The 27,468-nt window shown below is 40.0% G+C and overlaps 1 protein-coding gene across 1 annotated transcript in view; it reads right to left on the bottom strand.

The window, feature by feature from the left end:
* Positions 1–8,561: 8,561 nt before the first annotated feature.
* LOC138086215 (prolyl 4-hydroxylase subunit alpha-2-like) overlaps positions 8,562–27,468 on the bottom strand; it is an 88,890-nt gene continuing 69,983 nt past the window's right edge. Inside the window, exons 11-13 of the mRNA XM_068981023.1 lie at positions 11,230–11,298; positions 10,622–10,718; positions 8,562–8,587 (exon numbers count right to left, since the gene is read on the bottom strand). Of these exons, the coding sequence (XP_068837124.1) occupies positions 8,562–8,587; positions 10,622–10,718; positions 11,230–11,298 (192 nt within the window). The remainder of the gene's footprint in view (positions 8,588–10,621; positions 10,719–11,229; positions 11,299–27,468) is intronic.

Genomic DNA, 27,468 nt, shown 5'->3' with positions numbered 1-27,468 from the left:
GTGTCATTTAAGGCTGTGTTTCCTTAGTACCATATGATGATCTCCACAGATTCAGAAAAATCCATTTATGATGAAAACGCTCCAGAAAGTAGGCATAGAGGGATGCTATAATAAAGGCCATACATGGCAAACCCATGCAAACATTCTTAATGGCGAAAAACTGAAAGCATTTCCTCTAAGATGAGGAACAAGACAAGGGTGTCCACTCCTGCCACTATTACTCAACATAGTTCTGAAGTCCTAGCCATGGCAATCAGAGAAGAAAGAAAAATACAAGAATCAAAGCTGGAAAAGAAATAAAATTCAGTGTTTGCAGATGACACAATACTACACAGAGAAAATCCTAAAGATGCCACCAGAGAACTACTAGAGCTAATCAATGAATCTAGTAAAATCATAGGATACAACATTAATACATCAAAATCTCTTGCATTCCTATATACTAATAACAAAGTATCAGAAAGAGAAATTAAGGAAATAATCCCATTTACCATTGACCACTGCAACAAAAAGAATAAAATACATAGGGATAAGCCTACCCAAGGAGACAAAAGACCTATATGCAGAAAACTGTAAGAATGATGAAAGAAATCATTGATGAAATGATTTAGAGTTTAGATTTAGAAACTCTTACTTTCTAAGTTTAGTTTAGATTTGTTTTTTTTGTTTTTTTTTAATTAATTTTTTTAAATTTAATTTTAAAATCTTTAATTCTTACATGTGTTCCCAAACATGATTTGGAGTTTAGTTTAGTTTAGACTTGGAGTTTCCACTAGGTGGTTCCATGAGTGAGGACAGGAGTTCTTGAGGCCCTGTGGATGAACAGAAGATGAATGACATCCTTTTCTGCCTTTTCACTTCCAAACTCTAATCATTTCTCTCACTGATGAGTGAAATCAAACAGATGGAGAGATATATTATGTTCTTAGACTGGAAGAATCAATACTGTGAAAATGATTATAAAATCCAAAGCAATATACAGATTCATTGTTCAGTTCAGTTGCTCAGTCATGTCTGACTCTTTGTGACCATATGGACTGCAGCATGCCAGGCTTCCCTGTCCATCACCAACTCCTGGAGCTTACTCAAACTCATGTCCGTAGAGTTGGTGATGCCATCCAACCATCTCATCCTCTGTCTTCCCCTTTTCCTTCCGCCTTCCATCCTTCCCAGCATCAGGGTCTTTTCAAATGAGTCAGTTCTTCACATCAAGTGGCCAAAGTACTGGAGTTTCAGCTTTTAGCATCAGTCCTTCCAATTAACATTCAGGACTGATTTCTCTTAGGATGGACTGGTTGGATCTCCTTGCAGTCCAAGGGACTCTCAAGAGTCTTCTCCAACACCACAGATCAGAAGCATCAATTCTTCTATGCTCAGCTTTCTTTATAGTCCAACTCTCATATCCATACATGACTACTGGAAAAACCATGGCTTTGACTAGGCAGACTTTTGTTGGCAAAGTAATGTCTCTGCTTTTTAATGTGCTGTCTAGGTAGGTCATAGCTTTTCTTCAAAGGAGCAAGCGTCTTTTAATTTCATTGCTGCAGTCATCATCTGCAGTGATTCTGGAGCCCCTCAAAATAAAGTTTTTCACTGTTTCCATTGTTTCTCCATCTATTTGCCATGAAGTGATGGGACCAGATGCCATGATCTTCGTTTTCTGAATGTTCAGTTTTAAGCACACTTTTTCTCTCTGCTCTTTCACCTTCACCAAGAGGCTCTTTAGTTCTTCTTTGCTTTCTGCCGTAAGGGTGGTATCATCTGAATATCTGAGATTATTGATATTTCTCCCAACAACCTTGATTTCAGCTTATGCTTCATTCAGCCCAGCATTTCACATGATGTACTCTGCATATAAGTTAAATAAGCAGGGTGACAATATACAGCCTTGATGTACTCCTTTCCTGATTTGGAACCAGTCTGTTGTTCCATGTCCAGTTCTTACTGTTGCTTACAGTTTTCTCAGGAGGCAGGGCAGGTGGTCTGGTATTCCCATCTTTTGAGGAATTTTGCACAGTTTCTTGTGATCCACACAGTCAAAGGCTCTGGCGTAGTCAATAAAGCAGAAGAAGATGTTTTTCTGGAACTTTCTTGCTTTTTCGATGATCCAGCAGATGTTGGCAATTTGATCTCTGGTTCCTCTGCTTTGTCTAAATTCAGCTTGAATGTCTGGAAGTTCATGGTTCACTATGGAGAAGAGTATGGACTAAACATAGAACTACCACATGACCCAGCAATCCCACTGCTGGGCATACACCCTGAAAAAACCATAATTCAAAAAGACACATGTAACCCAATAATCACTGCAGCACTCTTCACAACAGCCAGGACATGCAAGGAACCTAACCATCCACCGACAGATGAATGGATAAAGATGTGGTACATATATACAATGGGATATTACTCAGCCATAAATAATTTAAATTGGATCATTTGCAGTGATGTGAATGGACCTAGAGTCTGTCATACAGATTGAAGTAAGTCAGAAAGAGAACCCATCTGTCTTTTGTCAGACCCAGATCTAATGTGGTACCAATTCCCTGATTAAATGAGACCTCACTCTACTGTGCTACTCAATTGATAGGTTCTCTGTTATAAATTCAAGCACTAGGTTCTCTGTTATCAAACCTTCAAACTTTACACATCTATTTACGAATTGCTTCCATTATCCCAAATTATTTAAAGGTAAATGTGGCATTTATCTTTGCTACTACATCAAATCTTTATTAACTGTTGAAAGAATAATAATATAAATTACTTTTTTTTAGGGCAAAGGCTTTGGGAAGCTCCAAATCAGGGTCTGATTCCCAAGCCTTTCACTAACCTGCAATGAAACCTCTGTGACCTCAGATACATTATATAACATTTTGACCTTCAGCTTCTATATCTGTTCTAAAGAGTTGTGAGTTTGAAATAACAGACTGTAATATTCCTAGCACACCACCAAATCCATACTGAAAAGCTCAACTCTTTCATGCCACAGTGAACATGTTAACACTAAGCTAAGCAGGTTAATAAAGATTACTAAAAATAGTGCCATATCTCTAAGGTTATCTTCTGTTTGTTTCCGGGACCACACAGATTGACAGGACAGCACCAGCACATAACAGAGTCCTTAATAGCTGATTCCATGCTTAATGCAGGAAATGTTTAAGATAATTGTGGGACATCTTGTTATACCAGATAACAAGGGAAGATATCAAAGGCAAGGTTTTCTGTATCTGTATTTTGTTTTACATGAAAATAAATTTCAAAAAGTAAAATGAACAAGAGACTTCTACTCCTAGCTATGATGGAATAGCTTAAGGTAGAATAACTTTCATACCAAAAATAACCATGAAAACTGGATAAATCTCTTAAAAATCTGAAGATATCAACAGACTGCTGAGGCAAAAAGGGCTTAAGCATCAGATGCTGGGGAAGGATGAATCTCAGGTGGGTGAGCCAAAAGACTGATTTCTTTTATCCTTTGACGATTTACTGACCATTTACATGCATCTAGGCATGCAGTAGGATAAGGCAATGGCGACCCACTCCAGTACTCTTGCCTGGAGAATCCCAGGGACAGAGGAGCCTGGTGGGCTTCCGTCTATGGGGTCGCACAGAGTCGGATACAACTGAAGCAATTTAGCAGCAGCAGCACCAGCAACATGCATGCAATAAGAGACTGAGGACTCAGATAAGAGGACTCAAGCAATAGGCAACTGCTAAGAGACAGAGAAACCAGCAGAGATCTTAGTGGTCTCAAAGGGCACTAAAAGAGGAAAATTAGACTGTAGTTTTTTAGAATACCATATAGGAGGGAGGGATGTGGAACTTAGCCAACCACTCACCCTGTTTACCCACTGTGACATTTTCTAGATTCTAAAGCTGTGCACAATGGAAGATGAAGAAGCTAATCAGAGAACCTCTGGAAAAAAATGGATTTGGGGGTCAGTGTCACATACTGAGTATACAAGGATTAGAACTGTAGAACTGCCAGTGAGACAGATCCAGGGAACAGTCTTGGCAGAGAAGTTGCAACTCTATTATTTTTCAGATTCCCTTATTAGCTGGCTTCCTGTTAGGTTCTGATGGTGGAAGGCACCAGAAGGAGATTGTATGGCACCAGACAGGTAACAGTTGCCCTAGAACCAGTGATTTTTTTGCATGAGAGATGGCTTTATAGTTAAGCCATTGAGATTTAGGGATTATTTTACTACTCTAGCATAAACCATATGTAAAAAGAATCTTTGTACTTCATACCAGATACAAAAATAAAACCTAAGTGAATTAAAGATATAGATGAAAAAAATGACTATAATGCTTCTAGAAAAGAATATAAGAAATATTTTTATGATCTTGGGATACAGAAGAACTTCTTAGAAAAGACATACAAAGTGTAAATCAAAAAGGGAAAGCCTGATAAACTTGAAACAGAAATTAACTTCTGTTCAACAAAAGACAGAACTAGGAGTAAAAAGACAAACTAGAAAAAGATATTTCAAAATATGTAATCAACAAAGAGCTTGTGTCCATAGTATATTAAAAACTTGTGTGAATTAGTAAGAAAAAGACATGAATAGACAAATATGAAATCCAAAAGCTAAAAAAGCACACAAGAAAGGGTTCAACACCATTAATAATCATGTTCGGTTCAGTTCAGTTACTCAGTTGTGTCTGACTCTTCGCGACCCCATGAATCGCAGCATGCCAGGCCTCCCTGTCCATCACCAACTCCCGGAGTTCACTCAAATTCACGTCCATGGAGTTAGTGATGCCATCCAGCCATCTCATCCTCTGTCGTCCCCTTCTCCTCCTGCCCTCAATCCCTCCCAGCATCAGGGTCTTTTCCAATGAGTCAACTCTTTGCATGAGGTGGCCAAAGTATTGGAGTTTCAGCTTCAGCATCAGTCCTTCCAAAGAACACCCAGGACTGATCTCCTTTAGGATGGACTGGTTGGATCTCTTTGCAGTCCAAGGGACTCTCAAGAGTCTTCTCCAATACCACAGTTCAAAAGCACCAATTCTTCGGTGCTCAGCTTTCTTCACAGTCCAACTCTCACATCCATACATGACCACTGGAAAAACCATAGCCTTGACTAGACGGGCCTTTGCTGGCAAAGTAATATCTCTGCTTTTGAATATCCCATCTAGGTTGGTCATAACTTATCTTCCAAGGAGTAAGTGTCTTTTAATTTCATGGCTTCAGTCACCATCTGCAGTGATTTTGGAGCCCCAAAAAATAAAGTCTGACACTGTTTCCACTGTTTCCCCATCTACTTTCCATGAGGTGATGGGACCAGATGCCATGATCTTTGTTTTCTGAATGTTAAACTTTAAGGCAACTTTTTCACTCTCCACTTTCACCTTCATCAAGAGGCTTTTTAGTTCCTCTTCTCTTTCTGCCATAAGGGTGGTGTCATCTGCATATCTGAGGTTATTGATATTTCTCCTAGCAATCTTGATTGCAGCTTGTGCTTCTTTCAGCCCAGCGTTCCTCATGATGTACTCTGCATAGAAGTTAAATAAGCAGGGTGACAATATACAGCCTTGATGTACTCCTTTTCCTATTTGGAACCACTCTGTTGTTCCATGTCCATTTCTAACTGTTGCCTCCTGACCTGCATATAGGTTTCTCAAGAGGCAGGTCAGGTGGTCTGGTATGCCCATCTCTTGAAGAATTTTCCACAGTTTATTGTGATCCACACAGTCAAAGGCTTTGGCATAGTCAATAAAGCAGAAATAGATGTTTTTCTGGAACGCTCTTGCTTTTTCCATGATCCAGCAGATGTTGGCAATTTGATCTCTGGTTCCTCTGCTTTTTCTAAAACCAGCTTCAACATTTGGAAATTCACAGTTCACGTATTGCTGAAGCCTGGCTTGGAGAATTTTGAGCATTACTTTACTAGCGTGTGAGATGAGTGCAACTGTGTGGTAGTTTGAGCATTCTTTGGCATTGCCTTACTTTGGGATTGGAATGAAAAACGATCTGTGGCCACTGCTGAGTTTTCCAAATTTGCTGGCATATTGACTGCAGCACTTTCACAGCATCATCTTTCAGGATTTGAAATAGGTCAACTGGAATTCCATCACCTCCACTAGCTTTGTTCATAGTGATGCTTTCTAAGGCCCACTTGACTTCACATTCCAGTATGTCTGGCTCTGGGTGAGTGATCATACCATCGTGATTATCTTGGTCATGAAGATCTTTTTTGTACAGTTCTTCTGTGTATTCTTGCCACCTCTTCTTAATATCTTCTGCTTCTCTTAGGTCCATACCATTTCTGTCCTTCATCGAGCCCATCTTTGCATGAAATGTTCCCTTGGTATCTCTAATTTTCTTGAAGAGATCTCTAGTATTCCCCATTCTATTATTTTCCTCTGTTGGCTGCAACAGCGCACAAGCATGGCCAAGAGGAGCTACCCCATGTCTGAGGTCAGAGGCGGTGGCCAAGAAGAGCTACCCCCCGGCCGAGGCCAGGGGCAGCAGCCAGGAGGAGCTACCCAACACCCGAGGTCAGGGGCAGTGGCCGAGAGGAGCAACGCCAAGTCCAAGCAGCAGTGGCTGCACGGTGCAGAAGGGCCTAGAGGAGCTACTCCATGTTCAAGGTCAGGAGGGGTGGCAGTGAGGAGATACCCCTCGTCCAAGGTAAGGAGCAGTGGCTGCGCTTTGCTGGAGCAGCTGTGAAGTGATACCCCAAGTCCAAGGTAAGAGAAACCCAAGTAAGACGGTAGGTGTTGCGAGAGGCATCAGAGGGCAGACACACTGAAACCATACTCACAGAAAACTAGTCAATCTAATCACACTAGGACCACAGCCTTGTCTAACTCAATGAAACTAAGCCATGCCCGTGGGGCCACCCAAGATAGGCGGGTCATGGTGGAGAGGTCTCACAGAATGTGGTCCACTGGAGAAGGGAATGGTAAACCACTTCAGTATTCTTGCCGTGAGACCCCCATGAACAGTATGAAAAGGCAAAATGATAGGATACTGAAAGAGGAACTCTCCAGGTCAGTAGGTGCCCAATGTGCTACTGGACATCAGTGGAGAAATAACTCCAGAAAGAATGAAGGGATGGAGCCAAAGCAATAATCATGTTAAGATAGATAATACTATACATATAATAAACTAGCTAAAATCCAAGTATATGACAAGACAGGATATTGGAGAAAGTTGGGATAACAACTCTTACTCCTAGTAGCAATGAGCTCAACCACTCTATAATATATTATACTAGTAAAGTTGAAGACTCATCTATTGAGATTCAGCATTTCCGCTTCTAGATATATATTCTACATAAATGTGTTTATTTGTACCAGAAATAATGTATAAAAATGCAATGACAGCCTATTCATTAAAGACTGAAACCAGCCTAAATGTCTATCAACAGTGTATCAGTATATTATATACTATCCTATGATAGATGCTAACAAAAGTGAACCATACAAATTAACATAAATTACAGCTGCACAACAACATGAATGAATCCTACAAACAACTATCAAATAAAATAACCCAAACATCTCCCAAAATATACTCTTAATTTCACTACAGAAAGTTCAAAATCAGAGAAAACAAAATAACTAATATTTATTTAGGGATACAGACCTTGATAGTAAAATTACAAAGAAAAGCAAAGGCATGACTACCACAGATCACTAGACAGTGGTTACTACCGAGGTACTGGGGGCAGGTCAGAGATGTGATCAGAGAGGCTCACAGGGGCTCCTGAGGTATAAGTCTGAAAATAATCTCTTCTCTAACCCAGATAGTGACATGGGTGCTCATGCTCACTCTCATAGTCTTTAAACTGTACATCTATGTATCACAAACAATTCTGGGTGTGTATTTCAAATTTTTAAAGTAAGAAATCTCAAATTATAACAGCATCACAACCATGGGCATACATGATCTCTATATTCTCTGAGATGCAAGGAGACTGACTCCCTCACTTCCCAGAAAGGACATTGATGCTTAGAGGAAAAATAAGTGGGAAACCTTGTCTAGAACCTAACATCAGAGTTTGCCTCTCAAGTATTCATTATCCATATTCTCCTTGAACAGAGAGGATGCATAGGAAATGGTAAAGTTGGTAAAAGCTCCCCATATTAAAATATATATAGTCTAAATAAAGCTCTTCAAGGCTTCTTGCAGGGAGGGACATTTTATTTTTTGGTTAAAGCCACATTAATAGAAATTTCATAAAAACAAGCATGTAAACAAGGTATTAGAACTTTGGTTCACTGAAACATCTCACATCTAAAGCATCTGAAGTACAAAGGTAACTTGCTATGTGCCAGACCACCTGACTCTGTTCCAACCCTACCTGAGCAGCCAGAGATAGCACAGGCTGGCCAGAGAGGCTGGGACCAAGGTCACCCAGGACATTCCCCAGTCCACTCTCTACTCCACACAAATATTCATGCCTCCAAAGACCTGCCTGATGGGACTGGAAGATGAGGGGGGTCTCCCACATTGAATCTGAAGACAATATGGGTTGTGAGGCCAGGAAGGCAAAGGGCAGAAAAGGATGACAGTCAACTTCTGTTGATCCACATGGCCTCAAGAATTCCTGCCCTCATTTATAGAACCACTTATTGGAGAATGGACAGAAATAAGTAGATTAGTTCAGCAGCCAAAATGAATGATGCCTTCATGATGACTCCTTCACTGGGTCTGGGAGTCAGAAACGAGTAAGACTTGGTTTTGGGCATCAAGTTGCTTATTAACTGGTGAGGGAAAGAGATAACTGTACAAAAGCCTGTCAGTAGGACAAGATATATGAGTGTAGGCTGCCACAGAAATAGAGCTAAAGAGCGTCTAACCATGTTGGGGAAGAGGAAACACTAGAGCTGGGACAGAAAGCTGAATAGGAGTTATTCAGCGAAGAAAATTGACAGAGCAAGTGGTTCCTATACCAAGAGTGTCTGGGAAGTGGGAATAGGATGAGAAAGAGAGCAGACATGATCCATGCTGGAGTGTGTGTCAAGGACCCCGAAAAGCTTGATATTGCTGGGATGTGGAGGGTGGAAACTGAGAGATAGGAGATGAAGCTGGAGGTTAAGATTGTGGAAGGCCTAGACATCAACCTCAGGGGCTCTGGCAAGTGGACCAATCTTAGGAAGCAGAGTTGGTGCTAGCATAGTCTATTACTTAAAGCTGTGCCTTAAAGGCTCATGAATCATGATTTCATTTCTCAATATAGATGCATTCATAATGAATTCTAAAAATTGATTTTAATGTATTAATGAAGTCATAATACTTCAAAATATAATTTATAATACTTAATTTTTAAAGCAATACATATACTTTTTTGGAAAAGTCAAACTGTTCCACAAGAATTACAATGTTATACAGCAATCTCCTACTTATCCCTTCTCACCACCAATTCCCACCTCCAGAGGACATTCAACTCCTTTAGCTGTTTCTTCTGATATTTATCTTTATTTTTCTAAATAATATACTTACAGTGCTATTTATTTCAATTTTAGATCTTATATGTTGATAAGTCTACCATGGAAGATGGAGATTTGGAATTTTTTACACTACTCTTCAAATGCCTATTTCACACTCCTATCTCCCAATATAGTTAAATTACAAGTTTAGTTAATATTTAGTGTTCACATTATTATGTCATTTATGTAAATACTGCTCACACCTAAGCCATCTAATAAATAAAACAGGTGATTCTTGAACCACACAGGTCCATTTATATGTGGATATTTTTTAAACAGTTTAAATACTATGGTACTATACAACCCCACAGTCCATTGAATCTACTAATGTAGAAGCACAGATATGAAGGAATCATGTACAGAGAGGACCAACTATAAATTATATGCAGATTTCCAACTGTGCTGAGGGTCAGTACTCCTAATCCCCACTTTGTTCAAGGCTCAGCTATACTTCTATTTCCTTTCTTGTACAACTTTTTCTTTATCCTGAGGTCAGCAATTGTCTCATTTTGTTTTTAATTTGCTTAATTTTCCGTGAACCTATCATTACTTATCCCCATAATTCTCTTAAGAAGGCTATAAATTCTTCTCTTCGTGATCACTGCCTGTCACAACCTGCTTTGAGCCTCTCCACTGCTCACCACAGCTGCTTCCAGAACAAAGCTCAAATTTCAGCCTCCATGGTTTGGTCCCAGTCTGGAGCTTCATCTCTTGACCCCTGTGCTAAGGCCTCTTTTCGTGCAAGAGACAAAGGCAGCCTGTCTCCACACCTACAATGCTGCTTTTAGCTTGAGCCTTGTTCCATGTAGGCTTTACTTGCCTGAGACACCTCTTCCCATCTCTGATTCAAGTTCTCCCTGACTGCAATCTCAGAACCCTTGCCAGAATCCATTTCTCTTGACAGCCATATTCAAGAAGTCTCTACAAGGTTCCCATAGTATTTTGAGAATGTTCAAGGGAAACTCACATCAATTATTTTAATATTCTCAACAAATTAAGTGGGTAGAGAGCTACATGTTGAAAGAAGGCTCTAAAGTAGTTAGTGTAGAAAATTCTATACAAGGAAATTGTCTTGCCTTCATAAGAATATGGCAGCTGTTCACTCCCAGTACAGAGTCTAAGACTGACCACCAAAACCTAGTATGAGGTCACAATGGCTAACCCCACATCTTATATCACTCACCCCACTTGCAGCCCACAAGCACAGGACAGGCAGTATGTTTTGTTAGGTGGTTGCCTTTCCCACTCAGCAGAAGGTTATACCAGAATATGGCTGTTCCCTGGAAAGAGAGGGCTTATCAGAACATATCCTGTTGCTGGTTTTGAGGGAACAAATCAGAAACAGTCTTTGGAAGACACAAATTTTGAACCCAAAAAGAGATGCCACTTGTGATAAGCATATGACTTATTTTTATTCAGGGAAAGTCATCAGCTACCTATATAGCCACCACTCCAATTTCACATGGTCTCTGGGACCTGACCATGGAGTACTTCTGAAACTCCAATCTGAAAGGAAACACTCTCACCAAAGTATAAGTGCACAGAGCTCTAGGACTCCACGGGCATTATGCAGGCAGTACCTACTCCTTATGATGTGGTGAACATCTGGAAACCCACCCGTTGATCTCCTATACCTTTTCCCAAAGTAGAAGCCAAAAGATTGTAGTCCAGGTAGAAAGTTAGTTCCTGATGCCATCACAGTCACAGTAAAGCAAGCTAAGGAATGAAGCAGGTAAATGAACAAGTCCTGTGCCCTGAAGCAACCAGTGACCTACAAAGAACAGAAATTACCTTCTTGGGTGAAATCATAGTCCCCAGATATGCGAAAACAGTGGCACCACCAGCTTCTACATCATTCATCTGTGAAAACAAAGCATAGTAGTTGCCCCTTCTCATTCAAGGCTCTTAGATTCTATATCCTGCTTGATTTGGGAAGGATCCAGACACAACAAGCTGTTCTTTTTTCCCTACCACCCATGGTCAGTTCAGTTCAGTTCAGATCAGTTCAGTCACTCAGTCATGTCTGACTCTCTGCGACCCCATGAATCGCAGCACGCCAGGCCTCCTTGTCCATCACCACCTCCCGGAGTTCACTCAGACTCACGCCCATCGAGTCCATGATACCATCCAGCCATCTCATCCTCTGTCATCCCCTTCTCTTCCTGCCCTCAATCCCTCCCAGCATCAGGGTCTTTTCCAATGAGTCAATTCTTCGCATGAGGTGGCCAAAGTACTGGAGTTTCAGCTTTAGCATCATCCCTTCCAAAGAAATCCCAGGACTGATCTCCTTCAGAATGGACTGGTTGGATCTTCTTGCAGTCCAAGGGACTCTCAAGAGTCTTCTCCAACACCACAGTTCAAAAGCATCAATTCTTCGGCACTCAGCCTTCTTCACAGTCCAACTCTCACATCCATACATGACCACAGGAAAAACCATAGCCTTGACTAGACGGACCTTAGTCAGCAAAGTAATGTCTCTGCTTTTGAATATGTTATCTAGGTTGGTCATAACTTTCCTTCCAAGGAGTAAGCATCTTTTAATTTCATGGCTGTAATCACCATCTGCAGTGATTTTGGAGCCCCCCAAAATAAAGTCTGACACTGTTTCCACTGTTTCCCCATCTATTTCCCATGGAGTGATGGGACCGGATGCCATGATCTTCGTTTTCTGAATGCTGAGCTTTAAGCCAACTTTTTCACTCTCCTCTTTCACTTTCATCAAGAGGCTTTTTAGTTCCTTTTCACTTTCTGCCATAAGGGTGGTATCATCTGCATATCTGAGGTTATTGATATTTCTCCTGGCAATCTTGATTTCAGCTTGTGTTTCTTCCAGTCCAGTGTTTCTCATGATGTACTCTTCATAGATGTTAAATAAGCAGGGTGACAATATACAGCCTTGACGGACTCCTTTTCCTATTTGAAACCAGTCTGTTGTTCCATGTCCACTTCTAACTGTTGCTCCCTGACCTGCATACAGATTTCTCAAGAGGCAGGTCAGGTGGTCTGGTATTCCCATCTCAGAATTTTCCACAGTTGATTGTGATCCACACAGTCAAAGGCTTTGGCATAGTCAATAAAGCAGAAATAGATGTTTTTCTGGAACTCTCTTGCTTCTTCCATGATCCAGAGGGTGTTGGCAATTTGATCTCTGGTTCCTCTGCCTTTTCTAAAACCAGCTTGAACATCAGGAAGTTCCTGGTTCACATATTGTTGAAGCCTGGCTTGGAGAATTTTGAGCATTACTTTACTAGCGTGTGAGATGAGTGCAATTGTGCGGTAGTTTGAGCATTCTTTGGCATTGCCTTACTTTGGGATTGGAATGAAAACTGACCTTTTTCAGTCCTGTGGCCACTGATGAGTTTTCCAAATTTGCTGGTATATTGATTGCAGCACTTTCACAGCATCATCTTTCAGGATTTGAAATAGGTCAACTGGAATTCCATCACCTCCACTACCTTTGTTCGTAGTGATGTTTTCTAAGGCCCACTTGACTTCACATTCCAGGAAGTCTGGCTCTAGATGAGTGATCACACCATCGTGATTATCTGGGTCGTGAAGATCTTTCTTGTACAGTTCTTCTGTGTATTCTTGCCACCTCTTCTCAATATTTTCTGCTTCTTTTAGGTCCATACCATTTCTGTCCTTTATCGAGCCCATCTTTTCAGGACTCAGTAAAGATCAAGTTGGGCGAACATTTCTGTTCACTGACTCTAAGACATTTCTCTTTCGAGAAAGGGGAACTGTTTCATAGAGCAACAAGTTTGTTTCCGTTAACAATTTCTGTGTGGGTCTTTCCCCCAGTCCTGACTCCTCTACTTCTTGAACTCCTCAATCTGGCAAAGGTGCTCATTCTTTTCTCTGCAAGAATTCATAAGCACCTGCTACACAGTAAAAAAATTTTCCAACTCTGAAACAGTGATTTTAAAAAATAGGTGTATATATCCCCTGCCTCACAGTTGGAGCTCCCAGTTATGTACTGTGGTTCTCAACTTTGCTTCTGCCTGACACATCCCAATGAGTCAACTCTTTGCATGAGGTGGCCAAAGTATTGGAATATCAGCTTCAGCATCAGTCCTTCCAAAGAACACCCAGGACTGATCTCCTTTAGGATGGACTGGTTGGATCTCCTTGCAGTCCAAGGGACTCTCAAGAGTCTTCTCCAACACCACAGTTCAAAAGCATCAATTCTTCAGCACTCAGCTTTCTTCACAGTCCAACTCTCACATCCATACATGACCACAGGAAAAACCATAGCCTTGACTAAATGGACCTTTGTTGGCAAAGTAATGTCTCCGCTTTTGAATATGCCATCTAGGTTGGTCATAACTTTCCTTCCAAGGAATGTGTCTTAATTTCATGGCTTCAGTCACCATCTGCAGTGATTTTGGAGCCCCCACAAAAATAAAGTCTGACACTGTTTCCCCATCTATTTCCCATGAAGTAATGGGACCAGATGCCATGATCTTCGTTTACTGAATGTTGAGCTTTAAGCCAACTTTTTCACTCTCCTCTTTCACTTTCATCAAGAGGCTTTTTAGCTCCTCTTCACTTTCTGCCATAAGGGTGGTATCATCTGCATATCTGAGGTTATTGATATTTCTCCTAGCAATCTTGATTCCAGCTTGTGCTTCTTCCAGCCCAGCGTTTCTCATGATGTACTCTGCATAGAAGTTAAATAAGCCAGGTGACAATATACAGCCTTGACGTACTCCTTTTCTTTTTTGGAACCAGTCTGTTGTTCCATGTCCACTTCTAACTGTTGCTTCCTGACCTGCATATAAGTTTCTCAAGAGGCATTTCAGGTAGTCTGGTATTCCCATCTCTTTCAGAATTTTCCACAGTTTTATTGTGATCCATACAGTCAAAGGCTTTGGCATAGTCAATAAAGCAGAAATAGAAGTTTTTCTGAAACAAGAGATTGGGGACAGGAGGAAAAGGGGATGACAGAGGATGAGATGGCTGGATGGCATCACCGACGCGATGGACATGAGTTTGAGTGAAGTCCAGGAGTTGGTGATGGACAGGGAGGCCTGGCATGCTGCGACTCATGGGTTCACAAAGAGTCGGACATGACTGAGTGACTGAACTGAACTGAACTGAACTGACACATCCCATCTGTCAAGAAGGGCTGACTACAGTAGCCACACACTTGGAAGGGGTCATGAAAGAAAGATGAGGCCAGAGATCAATATTGGGAGTCTTTGATGTCTACTGGAGTCTTTGATGTCTACTGGAGTCTCTGATGTCTATCAGTCACCAGTCTACTGGTGTCTGATTGAAAGGAGTCAGTAGCAGAGTTCAAGTGGAGGATGTTTAAACCAGAGCACACTCCATACTTCTCAGCGAGCTAATCCAGCCTTTTACTTATTTAAAATGGAAGCACAGTTGTTGTGAAAGTAAAAGTCACTCAGTCCGACTCTTTGTGACCTCATGGATTATACAGTCCATGGACTTCTCCAAGCCAGAATACTAGTGTGGGTAGCCTTTTCCTTCTCTAGGGGATCTTCCCAACCCAGGGAAAGAACCCAGGTCTCCTGCCTTGCAGGAGAATTCTTTACCAGCTGAGCCACAAGGTTGTATAATATTATATAAGTTACAGGTGTTCAACAGAGTGATTCACAATTTTTAAAGGTTATACTCTATTTATAGGTATTATAAGATGCTGCCTATATTCCATATGTTGTAACACTTATCCCTGTAGCTTATTCTATACCTAACAGCTTGTACCTCTTACTCCCTTACCCCTTTTCCCCTCTTCCCTTCCCTTTCCCCACTGGTAATCACAAGTTTGTTCTCTATATCTCTAAGTTTGCTTCTTTTCTGTCGTATTGACTAGCTTGTTTTTAGATTCCATATGTAAGTGATATCATACACTATTTGTCTTTGTCTGACTTATTTCACTTAGCATACTGTCCTCTAAGTTCATCCGTATTGCTACAAATGGCAAAATTCTCTTCTCTTTTGAGTCTGAGTAGTAGTTTATTGTACATGTATACCACATCTTCTTTATCTGTTCATCTGTTTGGGAATTTAGGTTGCTTCCATACCTTGGCAGTTGCAATTAATGTTTCTATAAACTATGAACCAGGGTGTATGTATCTATTTGAATTAGCATTTTTGCTTTTTTCAGATATATACTAAAAATGGAATTGCTGAGTCAAAGGTAAATAAGTCATAAAAAAATTATGATTTTCAGAAATTTCCATTCTGTTTTCCATAGTGGCTGCACCAATTTACATTCATACCAACAGCAGGAGGTTCCCGTTTCTCCATATCCTTGCCAACATGTGCTATTTGTGTTATTGATGATGGCTGTTCTGACAGGTGTGAGATAGTATCTCACTGTGGGTTTGATCTGCATTTCCCTGAGGATTAATCACATTGAGCATTTTTTCCATGTCTGCTGGCCATCTTAATTTCCTCTTTGGAAAAATGTCTATTCAGTTCTTCTGCCCACTTTAAAAAGACATTTATTTAATTGGGGGCTAATTACTTTACAATAACGTGGTAGTTTTTGCCATACATGGACATGAATCAGCCACGGGTGTATGTGTGTCCCCCATCCCAAACCCCCCTCTCATCTATCTCCCTTCTCATTCCATCCCTCTGGGTTGTGCCAGTGCACCAGCTTTGAGTGCCCTGTTTCATACATCGAATGTGGACTGGTCATCTATTTCACATATGGTAATATACAGATTTCAATGCTACTCTCTCAAATCATCCCACCCTCGAAAGTCTTTCATCTACATCTGTGTCTCTTTTGCTGTCTCGTGTATAGGGTTGTCATTACCGTCTTTCTAAATTCCATATATATGTGTTAATATACTGTATTGGTGTTTTTCTTTCTGACTTATTTCACTCTGTATAACAGGCTCCAGTTTCATCTACCTTATTAGAACTGATTCAAATGTGTTCCTTTTAATAGCTGAGTCATATTCCATTGTGTATATGTACCACAGCTTTCTTATCCATTCGTCTGCAGATGGACATCTAGGTTGCTTCCATGTCCTGGCTATTGTAAACAGTGGCACGATGAACACTGGGGTACACGTGTCTCTTTCAATTCTGGTTTCCTTGGTGTGTATGCTCAGCAGTGGGATTGCCAGGTCGTATGGCAGTTCTATTTCCAGTTTTTTAAGGAATCTCCACACTGTTCTCCATAGTGGCTGTACTCGTTTGCATTCCCACCAACAGTGTAAGAGGCTTCCCTTTTCTCCACACCCTCTCCAGCATTCATTGTTTGTAGACTTTTGGATAGCAGCCATTCTGACTGGCGTAAGATGGTACCTCATTGTGGTTTTGATTTGCATTTCTCTGATAATGAGTGATGTTGAACATCTTTTCATGTGTTTGGTAGCCACCTGTATGTCTTCTTTGGAGAAATGTCTGTTTAGTTCTTTGGCCCATTTTTTATTGGCTCATTTATTTTTCTGGTATTGAAATGCATGAGCTGCTTGTATATTTTTGAGATTAATTGTCAGTTGCTTCATTTGTTATTATCTTCTCCCATTCTGAAGGCTGTCTTTTCACCTTGCTTATAGTTTCCTTCGCTGTGCAAAACCTTTTAAGTTTAATTACATCCCACTGGTTTATTTTTACTTTTATTTTCATTACTCTGGGAGGTGGGTCATAGAGGATCTTGCTGTGATTTATGTCAGAGAGTGTTCTGCCTATGTTTTCCTCTAGGAGTTTTATAGTTTCTGGTCTTACATTTAGATCTTTAACCCATTTTGACTTTATGTTTGTGTACAGTATTAGAAAGTGTTCTAATTTCATTCTTTTACAGGTGGTTGACCAGTTTTCCCAGCACCACTTGTTAAAGAAATTGTCTTTTCTCCACTGTATATTTTTGCCTCCTTTGTCAAAGTTAAGGTGTCCATAGGTGTGTGAATTTATCTCTGGGCTTTCTATTTTGTTCCACTATTCTATATTTCTGTCTTTCTGCCAGTACCATACTGTCTTGATGACCGCAGCTTTGTAGTACAGTCTGAAGTCAGGCAGGTTGATTCCTCCAGTTCCCTTCTTCTTTCTCAAGGTTGCTCTGGCTTTTCAAGGTTTTTGTATTTCCATACAAATTGTGAAATTATTTGTACTCAGTTCTGTGAAAAATGCCACTGGTAGCTAGACAGGGATTGTATTGAATCTATAGATCGCTTTGGGTAGTATACTCATTTTTACTATATTGATTCTTCTGATTCATGAACATGGTATATTTCTCCATCTATTTGTGTTATCTTTGATTTCTTTCATCAGTGTTTTATAGTTTTCTATATATAGGTCTTTTGTTTCTTTACTACATTTATTCCTAAGTATTTTATTCTTTTCATCACAATGGTGAATGGGATTATTTCCTAAATTTCTCTATTTTCTCATTGTTAGTGTATAGCAATGCAAGGGATTTCTGTGTGTTGATTTTATATCCTACAACTTTACCATATTCATTGATTAGCTCTAGTAATTTTCTGGTGGTGTCTTTAGGGTTTTCTATGTAGATGATCGTGTCATCTGCAAATAGTGACAGTTTTATTTCTTCTTTTCCAATCTGGATTCTTTTTATTTCTTTTTCTTCTCTGATGGCTGTGGCCAAAACTTCCAAAACTATGTTGACTAGCAGTGGTGAGAGTAGGCAGCTTTGTCTTGTTCCTGACTTTAGGGGAAATGCTTTCATTTCTTGCCATTGAGGATAATGTTTGCTGTGGGTTTATCATATGGCTTCTATTATGTTGAGGTATGTTCCTTCTATGCCTGCTTTCTGGAGTTTTCATCATAAATGGGTGTTGAATTTTGTCAAAGGCTTTCTCTGTATCTATTGAGATAATCATATGGTTTTTATCCTTCAATTTTTTTAATGTGGTATATCACAATGATTAGTTTGCAAATATTGAAGAATCCTTGCATTCCTGGAATAAAGCCCACTTGGTCATGATGTATGATCTCTTTAATATGTTGTTGGATTCTGTTTGCTAGAATTTTGTTGATGATTTTTGCATCTATGTTCATCAGTGATATTGGCCTGTAGTTGTCTTTTTTTGTGTGGTATCTTTGTCTGTGGCATTTTTGGTATTAGGATGATGGTGGCCTCATAGAATGAGTTTGGGAATTTACCTTCCTCTGCAGTTTTCTGGAAGGGTTTGAGTAGGATACGTGTCAGCTCTCCTCTAAATTTTTGGTAAAATTCACCTGTGAAGCCATCTGGTCCTAGGCTTTTATTTGTTGGAAGATTTTTGATTATAGTTTCAATTTCCATGTTTGTGATGGGTCTGTTAAGATTTTCTATTTCTTCCTAGTTTATTTTTAGAAGTTATGCTTTTCTAAGAATTAGCCCATTTCTTCCAAGTTGTCCATTTTATTGACATAAAACAGTTCCTGATAGTAGTCTCTTGTGATCCTTTGTACTTCTGTGTTGTCTGTTGTGATTTCTCCAGTTTCATTTCCAATTTTGTTGATTTGATTCTTCTCCCTCTTTTTCTTGATGAGTCTGGCTAGTTGTCTATTTATCTTCTCAAAGCTTTTAGTTTAGTTTAGTTTAGTTTAGTGGATTTTTGCTATAGTCTCATTTGTTTCTTTTTCATTTATTTCTGCTCTAATTTTAATGATTTCTTTCCTTCTACTAACCCTGGGTTTCTTCACTTCTAGTTGCTTTAAGTGTAAAATTAAGGTTATTTATGTGATTTTTCTGTTGTTTCTTGAGGTAATCTTGTATTGCTATGAACCTTCCCCTTAGCACTGCTTTTACTGAATCCCATAGGTTTTGGGATGTCGTGTTTTCATTTTCATTTGTTTCTATGCCTATTTTGATCTCCTTTTTCATTTCTTCCATTATTTGTTTGTTATTCAGAAGCATGTTGTTTAGCCTCCATGTGTTTGTATTTTTAATAACTTTTTTCCTGTAATTGACATGTGATCTTACTGCATTGTGATCAGAAAAGATGCTTTGAATGATTTTAATATTTTTGAATTTATCTAGGCTAGATTTATGGCCTAGGATGTGATCTATCCTGGAGAATGTTCCATGTGCACTTGAGAAAAAGGTGAAATTCATTGTTTTGGGGTGAAATGTCCTATAGATATCAAATTAGGTCTAACTGGTCCATTTAAAGTTTGTGTTTCTTTGCTAATTATCTGTTTGGTTGATCTATCTATAGGTGTGAGTAGGGTATTAAAGTCTCCCACTATTATTGTTACTGTTAATTTTCCCTTTCATACTTGTTAGCATTTGCCTTACATATTGAGGTGCTCCTGTGTTGGGTGCATATATAATTGTTATATCTTCTTCTTGGATTGATCCTTTCATCATTATGTAGTGTCCTTCTTTGTCTCTTTCACTGTCTTTATTTCAAAGTTTGTTTTATCTGTTATGAGTATTGCTACTCCTGTTTTCTCTTGGTCTCCATTTGCATGAAATATCTTTTTCCAGCCCTTCACTTTCAGTCTGTATGTGTCCCTTGGTTTGAGGTGGGTCTCTTGTAGACAGCATATATAGTGGTCTTGCTTTTGTATCCATTCAGTCAGTCTTTGTCTTTTGGTTGGGGTATTTAACCCATTTACATTTAAGGTAATTACTGATAAGTATGATCCCATTGCCATTTTCTTTGTTGTTTTGGGTTCAAGTTTATAAACCTTTTCTGTGTTTCCTGTCTAGAGAAGACCCTTTAGCATTTGTTGAAGAGCTGGTTTGGTGGTGCTGAACTCTCTCAGGTTTTGTCTGTAAAGCTTTTGATTTCTCCTTCATATTTGAATGAGATCCTTGCTGGGTATAATAATCTGGGTTGTAGGTTTTTCTCTTTCATCACTTTAAGAACGTCTTGCCATTCCCCTCTGGCCTGAACAGTTTCTATTGAAAGATCAGCTGTTATCCTTATGGGAATCCTCTTGTGTGTTATTTGTTGCTTTTCCTTTGCTGCTTTTAATATTTCCTCTTTGTGTTTGATCTTCATTAATTTGATTAATATGTGTCCTGGGGTATTTTGCCTTGGGTTTACCCTGTTTGGGACTCTCCGGATTTCTGGAATTTGGGTGGCTATTTCCTTCCCCATTTTAGGGAAGATTTCAAATATTATCTCCTCAAGTATTTTCTCATGCCCTTTCATCTTCTGGGACTCCTATGATTTGAATATCGGGGTGCTTAACATTGTCCCAGAGCTCTCTGAGGTTGTCATTTAATTTTTTTTCTTTTCTGCTTCATATATTTCCACCATTCTATCTTCCCCCTCACTTATCCTATCTTCTGCCTCAGTTATTCTACTGTTGTTTCTCTACAGACTGTTTTTTATCTCATTTACTGCATTATTCATTATTGATTAACTCTTATTTCTTCTAGGTCCTTGTTAAATATTTATTGCATCTTCTCAATCCTTGTCTCTAGTCTATTTATCTGTAACTCCATTTTGCTTTCAAGATTTTGGATCATCTGTACTATCATTATTCTAAATTCTTTGTCAGGTAGACTCCCTATCTCCTCCTCTTTGGTTTGGTTTGGTGGGCATTTATCATGTTCTTTTACCTGCTATTTCTCTGCCTTTTCATTTTGTTTAGATAGCTGTGTTTGGGGTGCCCTTTCCGTAGGCTGGAAATTCGTGATTCCTCTTTATTGTGGAGCCTGCTCCCTGTGGGTGGGGTTGGATTAGTGGCTTGTCAAGGTTTCCTGGTTAGGGGAGCTTGCACCTGTGTTCTGGTGGGTGAAGTTGGATCTCTTCTCTCTGAAGTGCAATTAAGTGTCCAGTAGTGAGTTTTTCAGTATCTATAGGTTTGGCATGGCTTTGGGCAGCCTATCTTGATGCTCAGGGCTGTGTTCCTGCTTTGCTGGAGAATTAGCATGGTGTATGTCTTACTCTGGAACTTATTGGCTCTTGGGTTGAGCTTGGTTTCAGTGTAGGTATGGAGGCTTTTGGGTGAGCTCTTGTCTATTAATGTGCCCTGGAATCAAGAGTTCTCTCATGTTCTCAAGTTCTGGAGTTAAGCCTCCTGCCTCTGGCTTTCAGTCTTATTCTTACAGTAGCCTCAAGAATTCTCCCTCCATACAGCACAGTGAAAAACATCTAGGTTAATGGCGAAACAATTCTCCAAAGTGAGGGACACCCAGAGAGGTTCACAGAGTTACATGGAGGAGAGGGAGGAGGGAGATAGAGGTGACCAGAAGGAGAAGAGGGAGAGTCAAAAGGGGAGAGACCAGTCTAGCCAGTAATCAGTTCCCTAAGTGTTCCCTAAGTGTTCTTCACAGCCTGAAAACACCCAGACAGATTCACAGAGTTAAACAGAGAAAAGAAGGGGGAGAGAGGAGATAGAGGTGACCTGGGAGAGAAAAGGGAGCATCAAAAGAGGAGAGAGAAATCAAGCCAGTAATCACACCCCTAAGTGAAAATGGATACTGAAGATTAGATTCTTAAAGGTACAAAGTTTCTAACAAATACCAAAAAGTAAAGATTAAAAATCTAGAGTAGAGGTTAGACTCTCAAAAAAACAAAATATTAAAAATACAAAACAAAATCACAAAAATTATAAAATATATATATAGGCTTTAAAAATAGGGTCATTTTGCAAGGTAATAGTAGCTTATAAAAATGAAAAAGGAGCAAAAAAGAACTTAAACTTAAAAAAACTTAAGTAGTGATAATAGTAAAACTATATCTAGGAATTCCTCTGGAGTGGTTGTGGCCGTGTAGCATCAGTTCAGTTTCAGATAGTTCCTTGTTGCAGCTTGTACTTATTCACAAGGTCTGTAAGCCCCCTCCAATGCTTAGTCAATGTTAACTACAGAGTTTTAATCTGTTGTGCCTGTCACTTCCAGAGCGGTTCCCTCTTCCTTGTTTATTTTGGCTTCCTCTTCTTTCAGGTCTCTCCAGTGTCTAACCTCTACCCTGATACAAGAAGGCAAAGGTGGTCACTTATTTAGGCTCACTTGTTCAGTTGTGTTGTGGGGGAGTGAGGGACACTGCAAACAAATATCACTGGTGTATGTGGGGAGTGCTCACAGTATATGGACCACACTGGGTTTGCCCCAGCTCAAGGTAGTATGCGCTTTCCGGGTCTACACTGCTCAGGCTCCAGGGTGCTCTGCAGGGGCACTGTCCAAAGCGGGCCCTGCATTTTGTGCACTTCCCAAGTCTAAACTGCTCAGGTTCTCGGGTACCCCATAAGGGCACAGACTCTGTTCGGTGTGTGTTTTGTACCTTTCCCAGGTCCAAGCAGCTCAAGCAACCAGGTGCTTGGTGAGCACACTGTTCCAGGAGGGCCATGCATCTTAATGACCTCCCCGGTCTCGGCCACTCATTTTCCCAGGTGTCCCGTGTGTCTCCTCTGGAAAGCTGATCTCAGGCTCCAACCCTCCTGGCAGATGTCAACTGTTCAGGATCCCAGGAAGACATGGTTAGCAACTGGGAGCCTGCTCACAGTTTGGTGGAGGATGCCGGTCTCAGGTAGAGATTGTAACAATCCCTTGCCTTTCAGCTCTGTCTGTCACTCACCTGCCTCTCTGCCTCTGGTGGCAGGGGTGGGAGGAGTGGGTCCTGTATGCAGTCAACTAGCTCTCCCTTGGTATTCACTCAATCCTTTGTTCTGTGAGCAGGCCAGGCTGTGCATTAGCCTTTCACGGTAAAGTTCTCTTTTTTCTCTCTCTCTGGCAGTCCCAGTTTGGGCTGCTGTCTCATGTTAGCTCCCTCAGATTGTCCTCAGGGCATTCAGGCCTGGTCCTTACCCTAAGCACTGATTATGCAGCCCATGCCTCCCTGTCCAGCACCCCCTAGCTGGTGGCAGAAGTGAGTGTCTGGGCAACTTCTCCGATGGCAGTTGCGCTTAGGCATGTATTCTGTGGGGATTTTTTCTTTCTCCCGGTTATGTTGCCCTCTGAGATTCCAAAACTTCCCACAGACACACCTGAGAGAGGGTCTCCTACTGTTTGGAAACGTCTCCTCCTTCACAACTCCCTCCCCAGGATGGGTTTCCATCCCTAACTCTGTTGTCTCTCCTTCTGTCTTTTGTATTTTGTCCTAACTCCTTTCAAAGAGAATGGGCTGCCTTTCTGGGTGCCTGGTGTTCTCTGCCAGTGTTCAGAAGTTGTTTTGTGGAAGTTGCTCAGCATTCAAATGATCTTTTGATGAATTTGTTGGGGAAAAAGTGGTCTCCCCGTCCTATTCCTCCACCATCTTGGGAGTGCTCCTTCTGCCCACTTTTTAATCAAGATTTTTTTAAATGTTGAGTCACATGAACTGCTTATATATATTAAATATGAATCTCTTATCACTGATATCATTTGCAAATATTTCCCCCTGCTCAGTAGGTCGTCTTTTGTTTTGTTGACAGTTTCCTTTGTTGTGCAAAAGCTTTTGTCCCATTTGTTTAGTTTTATTTCCTTTACTTTAGGAGATGGATTCAAACAAATACTGCTGTAATTTACGTCAGCATGTTCTGACTGTATTTTCCTCTAGGAGTTTTATATATCTAGCCTTTTTTAAAACTGTTTTATTTATTTGGCTGTGCCAGGTCTTATTTGGGGCACTCAGGATCATCCATCTTCATTGTAGCACCGTGGGATCTTCTAGTTGTGGCATGCAGGATCTTTGGCTGTGGCATGTGAACTCTCAGTTGCAGCAAGTGGAATATAGTTTCCTGACCAAGGACTGAACTGAGGCCCACTGCATTGGGAGCTCAGAGTCTTAGTCACTGAGACACCAGGGAAGTCCCCTACATACCCAGTTCTACATTTAGTTCTTTAATCCATTTTGATATTTTTTTTGTACATCCCTTAAAAGAGACATGGCTGGCTAACCCCTACTCAGTCCCCATGGACTTACCGTTCTCAGAATTCACATAAAATCCATCGGTTGCTGTATCACCTGGCCCCTAGCTGGTAAAGCCCTGCTGCTATCCCTTTCTTGTTACCAGTATCTTTGAACTACAACTAATCTCTGCAGCCTCAAGGATAGGCCTCTAGCTTTCTTCCAACTGCCTCTTCTTTGGGGTCCATGAGAAATGTTCTGTACAGACTACTTGGCCCAGGTTTCCCCTTCTCTGAGGCTTACAGCAGGAAAACAACACCATGAGAGTCACTGGGCCATACTTTATCTACAACTGCCCAGGAGGAGCTGATTCAACCCTGCCCTGCAAGGACTCCTTGAAAAAAAAGTTTTGACAAATATCAACCTGTGTTCTTTTGCTCCTTGCAATCTAATATTTTTCCCTTTCTCTGCCTCCTTTCAGCCAATCAGCCCAGGGCCCACACTGTAAAGCCTATGAGGCAAACAGTGTGGTGAGCCACCCAGATGCTTCTTTCTGGATTGAGGTATTCATTTCTGAAGCTGTCAGGAGTGTTGCTTGCTGATGACTCACAGCTATGTCCCTCTCTGGATACTGCCCTCATCTGAAAAGAAATGCCTCACCTGTGTTACAACCTCCCTAGGGACAGCCTTCTTCAATGCTGGGCTGATGCCAGAGTAGGAAGGTCTAGGCATCTTGCCTCAATTTAGGGCAATTATAAGGGGTTTTCCAAGTTCCAGACCTTCTCAGAGGGTTGACTCAGGTCTGTTTTGCAGCTGAATCATAGTTCATCTTACTGCACTGCCCAACCCTGTTTCCCCCAATGTCTAATATTATTCTTGAATGCAAATCTCCAGTTCAGAGTCTGTATTTAGAATTGACCTAAAAACTGTTAGTAAACTGAGTGGTTCTAATATATAGATTCTAAAATAAGATTTTGGCAGTCAATTACCTGCTTGGTGGCTAGCAATGAGGACCCTAGCATTTGTGGGAGATGTAATATTAATAGTCCCTGGAATGGTGTAGTTGTATATGTGTTCAAACCTTCAGTAACAGCAAATTGGGAAAGGATATTAGTGGAAAAGAACACACTGGTGGTGCAATATCTCAGGTGACTAAAAGATACACGGGTATGGTATACAAACTAAGGTTCCCCTAAAGATGTAGAAAAAAAAAAACATAGTTATCAGATGGTAAACGTATGGCTATCAGAGGGTAAATCAGTGCAGGCAGGAATCAATTAGGAGTTTGGTATTAACAGATACACACAACTATGTATAAATATCTTGCAATAATCTATAATTGAAAAGTTTGAAAAAATATGCTATATATATAAATAACTGGATTATTTTGGTGTACGTGAAAAACATAATATATAGTGTAAAACACAATAAATCAAGTATACTTCAATTTTTAAAAATCTGAACTAGAAACCACACACATGAAAAAAGAAGTGAAAGGCCTGCATACTGATAACTACAAAGCACTACTGAGAGAAAGTAAAAAAGACCTAAATAAATAGAAAAACACCTCCATGTTACTGAACTGGAAGTCTATATTGCCAAATGGCAGTACTATCCCAACAATTTATAGGCTCAGTGAAATCCCTATAAAATTCCAACTCCCTTGTTCATATAAATGAAAAAAACCTATCCTAAAGTTCCTGTGGAAATGCAAGGGACCCAGAATAGCCAAAAATCTTGGAAAGGAAAAATAAAGTTGAAGTACACATTCATTGATTTCAGAACTTACAGTAAGGAAAGAACAATCTTTTCAACAAATGGTGCTGGGACAAATGGATATCTAAGTGCACGAGAATGAAGTGGACCCGTAGCTCACCACATGCAAAAATTAACTCGGGAAGTTCCCCGGTGGTTAAGATTCCAGGCTTTCACTGCTGTGGCCTAGGTTCAATCCCTGGTAGGGGAATTGAGATCCCATAAGCTGCATGGCACAGCCAAAAAAGAAGTTGACTCAAAATGTATCAAACTTAAATACAACAGCTAAAATGATAAAACTCTTAAGAGAAAATACAGGTATAATATTTGTGACCTTGGATCAAGCAATGGTTTCTTAGGTGTGACATATAAATTATAAGTAACCAAAGGGAAAAGAACAGATTAACTGGACTTCATTAAATTTAAAAACTTTTGTGCATCAAAGGACACCATTAAGGAAAGTCACAATGGGAGAAATATTTCCAGGTTATATATCTGATAAAGTTCTAGTATCCTGGATATAAAAAAGAATACATGAAACTCAATAAAAAGACAACCTAATTTTAAAGTGGACAATGGATGTAAATATATCTCCAATGAAGATAAAGAACTGGCCAATAAAAACATTAAAAGATGATCAACATCATTAGGCATTATGCAAATACAAATATAAGCAAAAAGAAGATATATCACTCACCATAGGATGGCTATAAAAATAAAAAGCAGAAAATATAAGTGTTGACAAGAGTGTGAAGAAATGGTAACAGTCATACACTGATGATGGGAAAGTAAAACGGTACTGTCACTGGAGGAAGCAGTGTAACAGTTGCTATAAAAGTTAAACACAGTTACCATATGACCCAGTAATTCTACTCCTAGGATAACCAAGAGAATTTAAAATATCTGTTCACACAAAAATTTGTACATAAATCTTTTTGGTAGCATAATTCACAATAGTTGAAAAGTCAAAACTCGAATGCTCAGCAAATGATGGATAAACAAAATATGCCATATCCATACAATGGCATATTACTTAGCTCTAAAAATGTATTGAAATACATGCTACAACATGGATGAACCTTGAAAATACTAAGGGAAAGAAAACAGACACAAAAGCCTGTATGTTATATGATTGTGTTTGTATGAAATGTTCAGAATAAATAAATCCACACAGGCAGAAAACAGAGTAATGCTTGCCAGGGACTGAGAAGGGAAAAAGAAGGGGAGAATGTGAATTACTGTTAAAAGGACACAGGGTTTGTTTGGGGGGTGATAGAAACATCATGGAATTATATTAATGATTGTTGCATCACCATGTTGTGCAATACACTAAAAATCACTGAATTATATACTTAAAAGGGTGAAATTTATGGTATATAAATTACATCTCAATAAAAATTTTTAAGAGGATAGATTTACCCCATTTACGGACATGGTAGAAAGGTCTCAGCCTTGTAAAACCAGGTGCATATCCCTCAGGATCTACTTTCATTCTCCTTCTGGTCACTACACCAATAACTGAAATCAAGCTACAGCATAACCTAACTAAAGAAGTAGCAGG

The sequence above is a fragment of the Capricornis sumatraensis genome, chromosome 9 (genome assembly GCF_032405125.1).
Source record: "Capricornis sumatraensis isolate serow.1 chromosome 9, serow.2, whole genome shotgun sequence".
Classification (NCBI taxonomy): domain Eukaryota; kingdom Metazoa; phylum Chordata; class Mammalia; order Artiodactyla; family Bovidae; genus Capricornis; species Capricornis sumatraensis.
The sequence above is the reverse complement of the archived record's forward strand: the minus strand, read 5'-3'. Positions and strand labels throughout refer to the sequence as shown.